The sequence below is a fragment of the Camelus bactrianus genome, chromosome 7 (assembly GCF_048773025.1).
Source record: "Camelus bactrianus isolate YW-2024 breed Bactrian camel chromosome 7, ASM4877302v1, whole genome shotgun sequence".
NCBI lineage: Eukaryota > Metazoa > Chordata > Mammalia > Artiodactyla > Camelidae > Camelus > Camelus bactrianus.
In genome coordinates this window covers 77,781,245-77,798,079 of record NC_133545.1, presented here as the reverse complement: position 1 = coordinate 77,798,079, position 16,835 = coordinate 77,781,245, and the positions used below count along the sequence as shown (strand labels likewise).

General features: G+C 36.0%; 1 protein-coding gene across 1 annotated transcript in view; it reads left to right on the top strand.

Moving 5' to 3' along the window:
• Positions 1 to 16,835, top strand: part of COG5 (component of oligomeric golgi complex 5) — a 240,407-nt gene that overhangs the window by 157,868 nt on the left and 65,704 nt on the right. The window contains exons 12-13 of the mRNA XM_074367660.1: positions 9,591 to 9,795; positions 16,594 to 16,755. Of these exons, the coding sequence (XP_074223761.1) occupies positions 9,591 to 9,795; positions 16,594 to 16,755 (367 nt within the window). The remainder of the gene's footprint in view (positions 1 to 9,590; positions 9,796 to 16,593; positions 16,756 to 16,835) is intronic.

Genomic DNA, 16,835 nt, shown 5'->3' with positions numbered 1-16,835 from the left:
CTTGGAAAATTTCAAACCTTTAATCATTAGATCTTCCAATATTGTTTATTATTAGTTGATTTAGCACATTTTTAGTAAAAATTATATAAGGTAAACTTCATCTCAACAAATCACACAAATGTTAAGAGAGTGGAACTGTAGAGAGTGGGACTGGAATGGAAATGCCCTTGTCTCTAGTTTACTCCTCTGTGTCAGTTCTGGATCTGGTTGATTGGATTGGATTTTCTTCTCATCATGGATAATTTTTCCTACTATTTTGCATGTCTAGTAATTTTTGATTGAGTGTCAGACATGTATGTTACCTTCTTTGGTACTAGGTATTTCTGTCTTCCTGTAAATATTCTTATTCTTAAATACTGTCAAGTTTCTAAAAAATTGTTGGGTTCTTTTGAATCTTGCTTTTTTAGATTTAATGGCAAAACCTGAACAGTTTAGTCTAGAGCTAATTATTTCCCACTGCTGAGGCAAGACTTGTTATTACTGTATGAATTATGAGGTTTTTTAGTTTGGCTTTTGGGAACAGGCACTCTTCCTGGTCTTGTGAGAGGAACAGGTCTATTCTCCCTAATCCTTTGTCTTGTTTTTCTCCCCCGAACTTTGGAAGTTTTCTCACACACTTATATTGATTAGTATTTTGCCAAATGCTCAAGGCCAAACCATTTGCAGGTCTCTGCAGTTCCCTGTTTGTGCAGCTGTCTGCTCTCTGGCATGCTGTCCTGTGAATTCTGTTGCTTCTGTCTTCCTGGTCTTAGGGACCGTAAGAATAGAGAGATCTCTTCCCCTTTCCCATGCTGTAGCCTGGAAACTACTGGTGGCATTCATATGGTTCACGTCATTTGTTTCCTCTTTCAAGGACCGTATTATGTTAAGTGTTTTAAAAACCATTATTTCATGTATCTTGTCTGGTTTTTGTTTTTTGGTTGTTTCAGATAAGAGAGTAATTCTGGTCCTTGTTATTCCATCTTACCAGAAGCAGAAGTCCATCATCAAGTTTTAAGAACAGTGATTAAAAATACATTTCAGAATATTATATGGTGTGTCTCTATGTTTAATGGTACTGTCATTTACTTACCTTTAGTCATCTGCTTCCTTGTTTTCCTTAACCATTACAAACCTTTGGCACTCTCCACATACTTTCTTTTCTCCAATTCTGCTCACTTTGAGTAACCAACCTTATTTCCTGGGTCATCAGGAACTCAGTATTCTGTACCTTCTCTCCAAAGAAAAGTGTCCTCCTTGTGGACCTAAGAGGGTAAGATAACTTTTTTCTTCTTCAAAATCACCCATTTACTAGTGATTGCCTGCCTGCTTTCTTTTACCCCTTCCTCTCAGCAACATCATTCTCTCTTTTTCATTTTGCATTTCCACTTTTCTTTTGATCCCCCCCCATTAAACCTAATTAAGTTGCTCTAATCTAATAAAAACTAAAACAAAACTGGAGGATTTCTCTTTACTTAGAATGTAATCTCTCCTTTTTTATTCAAACTTCTCAAAAGAGTAGTTTACTTTTTTTTTTCTTCATGTTCATACTGTTGATTTCTCAGCTAGGTGTACTCTGGCTGTCTTCCATTCTACTGAAAGTATTCTCTTTAAAGTAAACAATGAACTACCTCTTAATTACCAATTCCAGAAGATGTCTTTTCAGTTCTTATCCTAGGGTACTGATCTGGCTCATGTAGTTAGAGAAGCTACTGAGAGGAAATACAATATGTTTAAGCAGAAAATCCCATTAATGTTTCACATTCAGAGTAGTTGGTTACTTCTGCTAACATTATTACTGTAATAACTTCCTTTGGGAGAACTCCAAAGTAAGTTTTTTGTTAAGCACTGTCCATTTATCTAGTACATGCAGTCCCTGAAGTGTACTGTAGTATTCCTTAAAATTATAGACAGGCAGTATTAAGGAAATGCAGCCATCTGCAGAGTTGAAGATTATACACAATGTAACAGATTGTCTAAGTAAGTAATATTTTGGCAGAAAATATCTAAAGGAAAAATTTCCTAGTTAAGAACATGTTCTTTCTGATTATAAATGTTCATGTTTAGTAAAAAGAATTTCTACTAGATATAATAAGAATAATCTAGGGATTTGACAATGAAGTTACTTTATTTAAAAGGAAAAGGGCCTGAAGTTGTCACTGTGAATATTGAAAATAGCTTCTATAGGAAATGTGCTGCTTTAATTATCTATGGCTGATAGTTATTTCCAAGATGATCTCTAAGCTTTATCCCTGTTATTTCTCTATTATAGTTTCCAGATAATAATGTTTGTTCACCAGCCTTTTGGGTTATGATACATTTTTTCAAGTCTCAATAGGAATAAGCAAAATAAACATTACCATTTTGAATTCTTTGAAATGACATCATACTTCTTTGTTGTAATCTGACAATTTTCCCAGAGTGTCTCATCCTCCTTACTTAATTTTTCTCCAAAGCTTTTTATCACTTCCTAATACACTATTTATTTATTTATTTAGTCTGGCCCCATCTCTCCCTCCACTAGAATGTAATTCCCCATAAGACACAGAATACTGTATTGATCATTGTAGTATCGTCAATGGCTAAAAGAGTACCCAGACCTTAAAATATGAATATATATATGTATATATAATAAAGAGGGACACAAAAGCATGTTGCAAAAATATTAGGATGATTATTGTAGGATAATAAGATGTCAAATAATTTTTACATTTTCCCTTATGCCTTCATTTATTTGATTTTTTACAATGTGCATTTTATATCATTAGTTATAAACGATGAAGCAGTTTTCATTGAGGTAAAAGAAGAAAGCAAATATCGGAGACTAAAATATTTAATTACATCCTCCATGAAGATGTGTTGAATGGATAAATGTGAGCCAGTAGTTATGGAAATGAGTAAAGTGCTCAGAGTTGAACAGTAGATTGAGATAAAAAGAGCTCAGAGGGAAAAATCCCCACTTTACCTCACAGAGCAGGGTGAATTCGAAGTGGATCAAAGAATTAAATTGAAATATGAAACCATTCAAGTGCTAGGAAGAAACATAGTGAGCAAGCCTAGGAATAGGGAAAACTTCTCTGATTTAATATCCGGAAGCAATGATTGAAAGATTGATAAATTGCTTATATTTAGAAAATTACATGGCGGAAAAAAAAAAAACCTCAAGCAAGATAAAACAACAAATGACAAATTAGAAAAATATAACTTACATTAAAGAAAATGAATTAGTATCCCTGATACATAAAAAGCTTCTAAAATAAGAAGAAAAAGATCAACGACTCTACAGAAAAAAAGTGTAGATATCTCTTAAGTGTTTGGAAAAAGTTGCTCAATGTCACCCATAAATAGAGAGATGGAAAACAAAAGTATACAGAAACATCATTTCTCATCTATCAAATCAGAAAAAGTCAAAAAATTTGGTAACACCCTCTTGACAAGCCAGTGGGGAAATAGTCATGCTCACATTGTTAATTAGCATACAAACCTTGTGGAGGGGAATTTCCAACAAAATTATCTAATGAAGTATATAAGTATCTAACAAAATTATATAAGCAGTTGCTTTTTTTACTCAGCAGTTCTACTTCTAAGGATCTATTCCATATACGCACTAGCAAAAACAAGAAGAGACATTACTAAGGATTCATTGCATTATTATTTGAAAAAACTTGGAACAGCCCAAATGTTCATCACTGGAGAATTAGTTGAACAAACTATGGTGCATCCATAGAATAAAATACCATGCAGCTGTAAAGAGGAATGAGAAAGCAAAAAAAAAAAAAAAAAAAAATGAAGAATATCTTTGTATACTATCATGGAGCAATCTCCAAGTTACATTGTTCATTTGAAAAAAATAAGTAGAGAAATATGTCTATAGTGCTGATAAGAAAGGGAGTGATATAAGTAAATATACACTTTTGTTTATTTTTTTAAGAAATGGAAGGGTAAACCATAAAATCCAGAAAAAAATGGTTACTGATAGTGCAGAAGAGAGTGTGTGAAAAATAAATAGGAGAGGCCATGGATGAAAGCTAGACTTCTTTGAACATACTTTGTTGTGAAGATTTAATTTTGAAGTTATATAATTATTTTATATAATTATAAAATAAAATAATGAAAGAAGAAATTACTAAAAATCAAAGTAAAATGGAAAATCTTAAATGAATTCAAGGTTAACTATTTAAGAGGTTGGAGGAGAATGTGTATACTTTATATTCCTGCTAAAAGAGAAGGTTGTAGCATACAGTGCATACCCAGTTGCGTTGGAAAAAAAAACCCAAAACCTAAGTAACCTCTTAGGAACCACAGCCAGATATTTTCAGACAGCTATTCCATCCTAATTATTAATATAATTAATTATATATAGAGAGTTTATACAAAAGGATAATTTTAGGGTCCTGTTTTTTTTACTCATATTTTCCATTCAAAGGTTAATGTTTTAGGCTTTGATCAAATTTTTCACTTAAAACTTGCATTTTAATGTCTGTTCATCTTAAATGGAGTTTCTCTGATTTTTATAAAGGTCTGTTTTCTACTCTGATTTTAGCTTTTTAAATCATAATTTTAAAATTAAATCAAAGGCTTACTAATCCTCAATAAAATGAATTTGTGGCTAGTTTTAGTTCATATAAACATTCTTTACCTTTTAATATATGTCTTGGACCATAGGTTTCTGAAACTTAGAAAAAAGTTCTTTTTAGGCATAATGGGAAAACAGTAACTTGGGTGCAATTGACTTACCCATATTTTATTCTTTACTTTAGTTTACTTCTGAACTATTTCTGTAGTTTGCTTGGGCTGTTTTTTCAACAATACTTTAAATAATTTTATTATATAAAACTTTTATATAAAGAAAGAGTAATATAGTCCATAATATTTCAATATTTGAAAAGTAGTTATTGGCCAGACTACTATATGGCCTCAACATTTGACTTTTATAATTATATGATTTTTGTTGATTTGAATGAAGTATGGTTCATTTTATTGTGACAGATTCTAAGATAGCTCCGAATTATCCCTGCCTCTGTATTTACGTCCTTGCTAATCTCTTCCCCGTAAGTGTGGGTACAACTTGCTTCTAACCTATAGAACATGCAAAGAGGGTGTCCTTTATGTGATTATGTTACATAAGAGCAAAACTTCCATCTTGGTAGCAGGCTTTCTCTGTTGCCTTCCTGGATTAGAAGCTTTGATGAAATAAGCCGCCATATTGGAGAGGTCCACTTGGCGGGGAACTAAGATTGACCTTCAGCCGTAAGCAGGCTAGGAACTGAGACCCTCAATCCAATTCAGTTTGTAAGGAGCTGAATCCTGGCAACAGCCACATGAGCTTGGAATCACATCCTTCCCTAGTTGAGCCTTCAAATGAGACTCCAGCAGTTGCTGACAACCTGATTATAGCCTTGTGAGAGACCCTGAAGCAGACAACCCAGCATGTCTGACCCACAGAAACTATGAGATAATGAATGTATTTTTTTAAATAAACAGCTATATTGTAGCAGTTTATTATGTAGTAATAGATGTCTAATGCAGTTATGAAACAAAATATTGTCTAAGACCTATCGAACCCAGTGTATTACTGGCCTCCTTTACTTTCATAATGCACGGTGATTCAGGTGCGAGACTGACAGTTTTTATTGGGGACTGAGTCAGTTAGGAAAGGAATGAACTAGAAATAGGTGGCAATGTACTTAAAAAGGGGGGACTCAACCTAGCTATGGAGGTGGACTCTCTCAGGCCGACATATTTAAAGAGCATGTCAAGTTGTTAAAATAAGAGCAGTGGTCTCTGCTGGGTTTTGCTGTTTCTTCCCTCTGAATTCTTTCCCCAAGTACCCAAATGGGTCAATCTCTGCTTCACTCAGAGTCCTCCCTATCTGCAGTGAATAAAATCCCACTTCCTATCACTGTCTGTCCTCTAACCTTGTTTTATTACTCTTCAGAGACTTAAGGCTGCCTGACATTATGATACATAATGATTTGTTTATTGTTTTTCTCCCTCACTAGAGTGTAAGCTCCTTATGGGTAGGAACTTGGCTTATGTTGTTCACCACTGCATATGCAGTGGTTACAGCAGTACTTGTCATATAGTAAATGATCAGCAAATATTTGTTGAGTGGATAAATCTACCTTCCAGATTTCGCATTGCCCAGAGTTTGGTCATCTGAATGTTGGTGGGAGTTTTAAGGAGTGATGCCCATTCTCAGTGGCCTAGAGACAGGGTACTCAGTCTTTCGACAGGGAGATGCAGTAGCAGAAGCATACACACAGGCTGAGAGTGAGCACAGCTACTCAAGACTAAGGCAAGAACTATAAGAGCTGCAGCTCTGGGATAAGCAGATATTAGGGTTGTCCTCTGAAGCCTTGAACCAAGGGGAATGGGAGGAGGGAGGCAATTAAGACTAGGCTATTAGAATCTGGGGAAATGATTTCATTCCAAACCTAGACCCCTCTTCATTCTTTCTGCAGTTTGTTTGTTCATTCAATAATTCAATGCCTGGTGTTATTCTAGGTAAAGGAAATACAGAGACAAGTCAAATAATACCCCTGTTCTCATTAAAGTTGCATTCTAAAGGAGGATGGTAGTCAACACAAACTAATAAATAGTTTCTTCTAGTGCTCATTGCTATAAAGAAAGTGAAACAAGGTACTGGGAATAAAGATGAGTTTTATCTCCATGTTAGTGCCTATGTTGGAATCACTAGTTACTGTAAAAAAAAAAAAAAAAGCAATTGCTAACACAAGGACATAAGCTGAGTAATGAACTACTAAGTAACTGTCAATTAGTAACCTGTCATTTTCTAAGTGATTTGTTAGATTATTAAGGTGTGCAATATGTGTTCTTCAAATATTGATTATAATCAAGTTTATAGGTAATCAATGGGAACACTTGATAATTAGTTTAAAAGAAAGTAAAGTAGAATTTAGCTTCAAGATTTAACACCCAATATTTATTTATAAGCTTGAAGTATATTCACTTAAGTAGCTTAGAACTGATTAATCACATTTACTGAAATAAAACGATCAAAGTTTGGCTATCTGAAACACTCCACAATGATTTGTCCTATATAGAACTACTTTCTACTACTTCGGGCACTGTACTAAATACCAAATACTCATTGAAGAAAATAAGTATTGTCCCTGTCCTCAGGGAGTTTACAGTCAAGTAAAGGAAGCATACTTTAAACAAAATTAGAAATTGTGGTAAATGCAAAGGAGGCCAAGAACAGATTGTTATGGGAGTGTAATGAAAGGAATATGGTTTAGGTTAGAAGAGTTCAAGTACAGTGAAGGATCTGAGATTTTGTCCTGCTTAAAAAGGCTAGCCTCCCAAAGCTTTCTCAATATTGTCGGAAGACCTAAGTCTCCTGAGTCAGAGCAGAAGGAATATTACTCACAACCCAGCAAGCCGCGTGAGCGTTGGCATATTGTCTGTTGGTTCTCCATGCCTTCAGGTCTCCTGGGGAGACAGGATTTGAGCCCCTGTGAAGGGTATGTGTGCTGAGTTTGCATCACAGGTGAAAACCGTAAGCTTGGAGAGTCTACCACTTTTGCCTTAAGCAGTAAGCAAGCCTGCTTTCGGTGTGCAGGGCGAGGTTACCTCATCCTTCAGATTTGCTTGCTACAAATACAAACCTGATAAATGGCCTGGATGACGAGCAGCTGGGGCCTCGCATTATTACAGAACGTGCAAGAATGTGTAGGGACACTCAGGGCCATGGTGAATTGCTACTTCGTGGGGTCGGGGAGAGGGGGGGATTTCAAAGACGTCCTTTCTGAGGTTTTTTTTTAAAAAGGATTTTACTAGAGTATAATTGTCATACAATAAACTAAACATAATTAAAGTGTACAGTTTGGTAAGTTTTGACACATATACACACCCATGAAACTGTCAAGACAGTTAAAATCAATGGGCATATTTATCACCCGCGAAAGTTTGTCCCCTTTGTAATTCCTCTCCCTGCCGTCTCCTTTCTCCTTCCCCAGCTGAATTCTGAACAGCTTTTTGTCACTGTATATTAGTTTACACTTCCTTGAACTGTGTGCAAACTGAATGATAGAGCATGTATTATGGATTCTTATGTGTCTTTCATGCAGCGTGATTATATTTAGATTCATCCATATTGTAGTGCGTTCTTACTGCTGGAGAGTATCCCATTGTACAGATATACTGCAGTTTGTTTATTCATTCACTTGTTTTTGGACATTTGGGTTGTTTCCAGTTTTTGGCTATTACAAATAATGGTGCTTTGAATATTCATATATAAGTCTTTGAATGGACATAGACTTTAGTTTCTATTGGATAAACAGCTGGAAAAGGCATGGTTTCACCATATGGTAGATACATCTTTAACAATTTAAGAAAATGCCAGACTCTTGCAAAATGATATATAATTTTTCCTTTCCACCAACAATGTATGAGAGTTTCAGTTCCTTCATCTTCACCAACACTTGTTTTTTTAAATTTTAGCTATTCTAACAGGTACATAGTCATATCTCATGATTTTTTTTTTTTTTTTTTTTGGATTTGACTCCAAAAGCAAAGACGGCAAAAGGGAAAATAAACAAGCATGACTACATCAAACATAGACGCTTCTGGACAGCAAGGAAATCAACAAAATGAAAGGGCAGCCTACTAAATGGGAGAAAGTATTTGTGAATCATATATCTGATAAGGGGTTAATATCTAAAATATATGTAGGACCTATATAACTCAATAACAAAAAAAAGTAAACTGTCCAGTTAAAAAATGGGCAGAGGATCTGAACAGACATTTTTCCAAAGAAGACATACAGGTGGCCAACAGGTACATGGGAAGATGCTCAACATCACTAATCAGCAAAATGTCAATCAAAACCACAATGAAATACTACCTCACGCCTGTTAGAATGGCTGGCATCGAAAAGATAAGAAATAACAAGATATGGTTGTGGAGAGCAGGGAACCCCTGTGCATTGTTAGGGGGAATGTGTGGCCACTCTGGAAAACAGTACAGAGGTTCCTCAAAGAATTAAAAATAGAACTGATCCAGCAATTCCACTCCAAATATTTATCCAGGATTTTTAAAAGATATCTTTGTTACTGATTTCTCATCTAAAACTATTTTGATTAGAGAACATACTTTGTATGACTTGAAACCTTTTAAATCTACTCAGATTGTTTCTTGATGTCAGAAATTATCAATCTTCATAAATGTTTCATGTGTACTTGAAAATAATGGCTACATTGCTGTTTTGGATGAAATATTCTATAAATATCAATTAAGTAAATTCTGAGTTGTGGTGTTTAGGTTTTTTTTATATGCTTCCTGATTTTCTCTGGACTTAATTTTATCATTTATTGGGAGAATTGAAATCTTCAGCTGTAGTTATCAATTTGTCTATGTCCTTTTATATTAAATTTTGGAAATATGGTCCACATATCAAATACATTAGATAGGAAGGAAGATTACTGTTACTAGCATTATCTCGAAAGGCTTTATTAGAATACATCTTTGGTTTGTCCTATAGCAAACGCTTATTTGTAGCACCATCTTCATGTACAAAAGAAATTCTTTTTTGCTTCTTTTTATTATTTTATCATGAAGGTAATTCAAGTTACTATTTTGCTTGGCAGCTTCTATGTTTTTGAAGCAGGCATTTGAAGGAGAATACCCTAAATTGTTGCGTCTTTATAATGACTTATGGAAGCGTCTTCAACAATACAGCCAAAGTATTCAAGGAACATTTAATTCAAGTGGAACTACAGACCTGTATGCTGACGTGCAGTACATGGAAGATGACACACAAGATGGATTCTTACCCAAAAAGCCAGATTATGAGTATGTTTGTTTAACTTGTTTGTTGGCATGTTAAGGATTTTGTGTTTTATTTTTATTGTAAGTTAGAAAGTGGGAAAATGCTAATCTTCTCAACATTCTAATGATTATTATTTATTTGTTTACCTTAAAAGACTTCACAACATTTTTAACTGAAGAAGTTAAAGAAGTCAAACTTTATCCTGGCAGCCTGGTCCCCAACTAGAATTCGTTTTAAAGTATAACACCAAGCAAGGTGAATAGAAGCTAAGAGATGAGCATATGTAGTTATTATCTTTTAACTGATATTTTAGGATACCTGTGACTACATCACATGGCACTGTTACTGATTGACCAGTGGCATAAATATGATATCAGAGGAACTGGTGTGTTGAGGAATTACAGCAAAAATACGTCTTACGCTGGGATCGGTTTCTTAGTTTCATGGGAAAATACTAAGTAGAGTTGCAATAAACCTGCAGATCTGTTTGATCATTCGTGAAGTACAGCATATGTAGCCTTATTTAAGAGCCACATTGAAAACTACTGTACCATCTCAGGAAGTTTAAATTGGCCAGCTTTTCCCCCCACATTGAGAAAGAGTATTGTTTTCAGATTTCTGTTGGAGCACCAAATCAATTGACTGGTTTGCACACCTTCTTTAAACACTAGAGTCATATTTATTATGATGAGACTGACTCAGTAACAGCAAATCCTTATCAACTACCTTGTAAGAAAAACGTTGGATAGGTTTATGAATGCTGTTTTAACGTTTGTTTCTCTTTCAGCTTTTTTCTTTCTAAGTACTTATAGTTGAATTTGTATCTACTGTAGTAAGAAGTTCTGTCTGCTAAGGATGTACTAGTTTTGACTGGCAAAGTTAGTGGCATGAGGGTAGGATGGAATGATATATGAGACTGTTCTCGTCAGTTACTCTTTCATGCTAAACATGGAGATGCGGTAAGGACTCACGGAAGAGGAGACAAGACGACTGAACCTACAAGTATATAAAATAGCATATACAGTATCATTCTATTTTCGGCTGTTTTATTTTTAAATTCATATACTTGCACCTTAGGTCTGAAATACTCATAGCAAATGGTAATAGTGTGTTACTTCTAGGAGGTGGAGTTTTTATTTTGTATTTTCTGCTTTGATTTAAAATGAGTATATGTAAACTTGTAGGGGTAGGGAGAAAGGCAGTAAATTCAATGTAGAGGAAAAATTCAGAATGAAAAAAAAAAACCACTGTGTTTTGACTAGTGAGACATTGTCACCCTTAGGAGACTAGCTTCAGTAAAGTAGTTGGTGGGGAAGAGGAGGTATGACCTATATTCTAGAAAGTCAAAAATTAATGAGGGTAATAAGGAAACAAATACAATAGGTTTCATTTTTAAATTTTTTTTATTGAAGTATAGTTTACTTACAGTTTTGTGTAAGTTTCTGGTATATAGGAGAGTAATACAGTTATACATATATATATTCTTTTTTATTATAGGATATTACAAGATAATGTAGTTCCCTGTGTGCTATACATTAGAACCTTATTGTTTGTTATAGTAGATTTTATAGGTTCTTTTGAGAAGTGAGGCAAAGAAGAAAACATAAATTTGACTATGTTAGCTGATCCATAGGAAAGGTTTTTGTTGTTGTTGCTGTTTTTAACAATAGAGGAAGAATTGAGATTGTTTATAGCTAGAAGTAGCCAGTGGAGAGAGGAAGAGATAGGAGATACAAGAAAGAAAACAGGTAATGAATGGAACAGGGCCTTAGAAGAATTAGAATAGAATCAAGGCACAGATAACCAGGTTAGCATTTTTCATCATTGGGTATTCATGCTAAATTTTTGAGAGCCGTTAGTGCTATGAAGAGAATAAAACAAGATAATATGATAGAGTGCCTTTTGTAGTGAGACGGTAACGTTTGATCTTAGATCTAAATAATGTGAAGAAATCAACCACGGAAGATTTGGAGTAATATTTTTGCAGGCAAAGAGAATGGCATATTTAAAATCTGCAAAAATTAAGGTGGGGAGGTCGAGGAATAAAAAGCTGGAACACAATGAATGAAGAAAAGGGGAGGGTATAAAATTGGGTCAGAGAGGAAGGGAAATGTAAGATCATGTAGGGCTTTTACACCATGATAGGGAGTTTGGAGTTTATTCAAAACAGTGTTAACCATTGCTTTTAAACAGAGGAATGATATGAACTGATAAACATTTTAAAATGAGCACCCCAGCTTCTGTGTGGACAACTAAGGGGGAGGCTCACCACAGGGAGAGAGAAGTGGGAAATGGGGGCTATGTTTATGCAGGCAAGAAATGGTAATGACTTGAAGTAGGATGAGTGGATGAGATGGTAAGAACTGGTCCAGTGATTCAAGATACAGTTCAGAGAGCAAGTCAGTAGAACTTGCTGATAGATTGGATTTGAGAGGAAGAGAAGGATCAAGGATAAGCTTGGACAGGTTGGGAGAAGACTGTAATGACTGGAAGACATCATTCCATTTATGGAGCAGTGCTGATTTAAGGTTTTTCTTTTGAAACTATTGAACTGAAGTTGCAAATAATGTTTTAATAGAGTTGTTGCAAAGGTAGTTGAGTATGAATCAGGGCTAGAAAAAGATAGCTGAGAGTCATCACTGTGCAGATCTGTGGAAATCATGGCACTGGAGGAGATTCCACAGGGAAGATAGATATGAAGAGAAAGGGCCCTCGGCCCTAGTTAGGCACTCCAATATTAATAGATTGTGCAGAGGAGAGGCGGCCAGCAAGCCTAAGACAAAAATATGGAGAGAGAAGAGGAAAACTCAAAGTTGTCTGCAACCCCAAGGAATGAGCTCATTAAGTTGGAGGAGGAATAGTTAACTGTGTCACAGGCTATTGAAAAGTTGAAGAAGCTTAGAACTGAGAATTGACCTCTTGATACAGAAAAATAAGTTGTTCAGGACCTAGACGTGGAATGGTAGATACAAAAGCATTATTAGAATTGATTAAAGACAGAATGGGAGAAGACTGACTTCTAGGGTGACAGTAGTCCTTACTCTCTCACCCACTCCCCAGTGAGCCTGGTGAAAACTATAAAAACCGATTTAAAGGCTCTGAAAGTGGTTTTAAAAGCAAACAGCAAATGAAAAATCTACTCAAAAAAAAATTATGAAAATTTGGCAGAAAGAATTCCTTAAGAGCCTGTGACATTAGAACCAGGACTGTTGTTTCCTCCCTCCCTGTTCCCAGCTCAGCAAGGCATGGACTCCACTCTAGCCTAGGGCAGCCCAGAACCAAGGCTCCCTCCCTCCCTTGCTCCGCACTGGAGGGCTGCTTCCATAAGAGGAGCCGAGCTGCAGCATCTCTCCCCCTGCCCCTGGCTGCCAGTTAGCTGAGGCTGTGCCTCACACAGCTGAGATCAGTACGTGGGCGCTTCCTTTTGGTGCACAATACCCACGTGTTATGTATATTTTATCACAATAAAAATTAAATGTATTAAACAAAATTTTTAAAATATGTTCACTCACATATTTGTACACAACTGTTTATAGCAACATTCATAATAGCCAAAAAATAGAAGCAACCCAAATGTCCATCAGCAGACAAATGAATAATCACATGTGCATCCACACGGTGGAATACAATTCAGACATAAAAAGGAATGAAGTACGGACACATGTTACAACATGACTGAACCTTGAAAAAAATTATGCTAAGTGAAAGAAAACCTGTGCAGTGTATGATACTATTCACATGGAAGTCAAAAATAGCAAAATCTATAGAGATATAAAGCATATTAGTGTTTGTGTAGGGCTGGGGGTGGGGTGAGGGGGCAGAGGGTGAAAGCTAAAGGGTATGAGGGTTCTTTTGGAGGTGATCAAAATGTTCAAAGATAAGCATAGTGATGGTTGTGCATACCTGTGAATATGCCAAAAACCAGAGAATCGCACACTCTAAATGGTTGAACTGAATGTAAGTTAAATCTCAATGAAACAGTTTTTTTAACAAGAGAGAAGAGGAAAGAAGGAGCTAGGTTCACTTCTCCTGTGATGTTTTGATATGAACAAAGAAATAAAGCTACAGAGGGTAGATGAAGTTACAGAGAAAAAAAAAAAAAAACCCTTGAGAAGTGCCAGGCTGACTAAGGTCACTGCCACTGGTTTTGGTTTAGTAGAAAGTAGAGGCAAATGATCACCTGTAGAGAGTGAAGGGGGCTGCAAAGGTAGAATTTTAATGCCTTGAACTTCAGATCTCTTGAAGTTAAGGGATTTGCATACGTGTTCAGTATAAACAACTTTTTCTCTGCAGTACTTGGGCAGCTTAGTGACAGACGTAGAGACCATCTAAATGAGATTTTCTCATTAAGAGCTTTGAAACAAAGGTAAATTAGAAAAATGAGGATGCTAACAAGAACACCTTGAAATGGTCAGCTGCGGATAGAGGACATGAGACCTGGTGGGCTGATGGGGGATGCGCATGGGAAAGGGGTCCCTAGCACTGATCACAGTGAGGTCAAGAGAGCAAGTTCTTTTGAGTAAAATAGCACTTTCACTGATAGACAAAATCCAGCGTGATTTGTTCCATGTGTTTTCATCTTGTACTTCTACCCCTTCAGCGCTCTGCTCCTCTTAACTTTTTGGCAGACACAGCCAGGGAGGGTCCATTCTCAGGGCCTTTGCACTTGCTCTTCTCTCACAGAAAGTGCCTACCCTGGAAACCTGTTTCACTTGCTCCCTCTTGTCCCTCAGATCCTCTCAGGAAGCCTTCCTGTGCCTTGTCCTATCTAAAGTTGCATAGAAGAAGTTCTTTGCCTTTCATGCTTCATTTTTCTCTTAGAATTTGTTATTCTCCATTGTATTCCATATTTAACTCATTTAAAATTTTTAATTTTGTGTGTGTGTGTCTCTCATAAGCATATAAACTTGAAGAGGGCAGAGAATTTTTTTTAACCGGCTTTGATTGCTGCATTTCCTGCATCTAGGAAGTACTTGCCAAAATGTAGAAATTTAATAGTATTTGTAGGAGGGAAGGAACTAGGGGCAAATCAGGGTGTGGAAAGTTGTCTTCAAGCTTGTAGATCTTAGAGGTGGAGCAGTTCAGAATGATGACTCAAATATGGAAGCTCCATGGTAAAACTATAAAATAAACATAGACTTCTAATACAGAACACGTAGTAGAAAAGTTGTCTGTTTTGACATTGTAATCACCAAAGATCCTTACAGCAGACTTGGAGAACAGGAAGAATATTAGTGCTTATAATTTAGTGCTGAAATTTATGCAGAAGAGGGAAGAGGCTTCTTAAGGTCAGTAAGTGACAGGAGCACAAACAGGGAAGACATTTAAATAGCTGGTGTGGACTTTAGTAGGGGACTGACTCAGACAGATTGAAACGCTAATTTTTCCTGTTCCCTCTGTGGTCTTTCTATCTGCATCCACTGTAGAAGTTGTTATAGTCAGCACTTTACCTGCACATTTCTTCCCTAGACTGTAAAGCGATTTTAATCTCTGCCTTCCTAGCACTTAACAAGGGCCTGGTACAGTATTCTCAGGAACTATGTGTTGAGTGAAATATTTACTGAATGAGAAAGTGGTAAGAGATAACTGGAATTATAATGTAGGAGCCAAGAGTGTTCTGACCTCCAGGTCTCGTCAGTTGACCAGGAAGTGTGGAAATGGAGAAAGCCAGATTTCCTATACATGAAGGAGCTGGTCAGGTGTTTTCAAGATTAACATTTAGGAGGAGGGATTTTTGTTTGTTTGTTTTTAAGACAGTGGAAGGACTGTTAAGAAGGATCATAAACAGGAGTGATGTGAGAAGATACAGAGTTAACTATAGGAGTAAGAAAGCATAAAGAAAAATTGGTTATAGATACTTGATAGCAATTGTCAACGGTAAAATGTAAGGTCCAATAGATGGACTGCTAAATAAAAAGCAACGCAAATAATTGAAGACGTGGGAGGACTAAGATGGAAAGAAGTGTCTCAAGGCTGAATTCTAGCTTGTGAAGAATGCTGTAAAACTTAATTAGCTTAGAACTCCAGTTGGGAGTATTTATGTGGTTGTATGACTTTGACAAATACTTTTTATTTTGTCTTCATTCTTGATAGTAACAGTTTAATATTAGAAGGTTGATAAAAACCTATACCTTCGCACTTCCCTCTAAGACACTGAGCCTATGAGAGGGCAGCTGTGGGTGAAAAGGGTTGAGCTAGTGAGAACAGGTCTCTGCAGACTTGCCTTGTGTGCTCTGTGAAGGCATGCCCCATTAGAATTAATGTTACTCTTTTAGTTTCAAGTGACAAATTTACTACAGTGGGTACAGTGGGTACTGGTGCATATTACAGTACATTTATACCTAGGATTTATGTATAAATTAAAAAGTTTATTCCTTAATAAATGTGTAATTATGAAAAGTATTTATAAATGTATATATACTTTTTTAAATGTTTGTTTGTTTGTTTATTTGTTGTTTTAACGGAGGTCCTGGGAATTAAACCCAAGACTTTGTGCATGCTTAGCATGCACTCTACCACTGATACCCACCCCCCATATATACAATTTTAAACAGATTTTTAAATTTTCTTCAATAGAATTACATTTTGTATAGGAAATATGTTTTTAAGAAAGACATTTACAAGGTGAGGAGGGTGTAGCTCAGTGGTGGAGTGTGTGCTTAGCATACAGGAGGTCCTGGGTTCAACCCCCAATACCGCCATTAAAAAAAATTAAAAATAAATAACCACTCCCCCCCAAAAAAGAAAAGAAAGGCATTTACAACCTAATACAATAGCATTTAGTTTTATATATTTTAAGTTCATTTTTTTCACTCCCACAGTCCAGAAAAGGCTTTGAAAGACTCTCTGCAACCCTATGAGGCTGCTTATCTATCAAAATCTTTATCTCGACTCTTTGATCCCATCAACTTGGTTTTTCCCCCTGGTGGTCGTAATCCTCCTTCTGCTGATGAACTTGAAGGTATCATTAAGACTATAACAAGGTATGTATTTTTTATATAATCGCGTGCAGTAAAATCCCTGCCACGTTTGTTAGTGATGTGTGATGACAGTACGTTTTTAT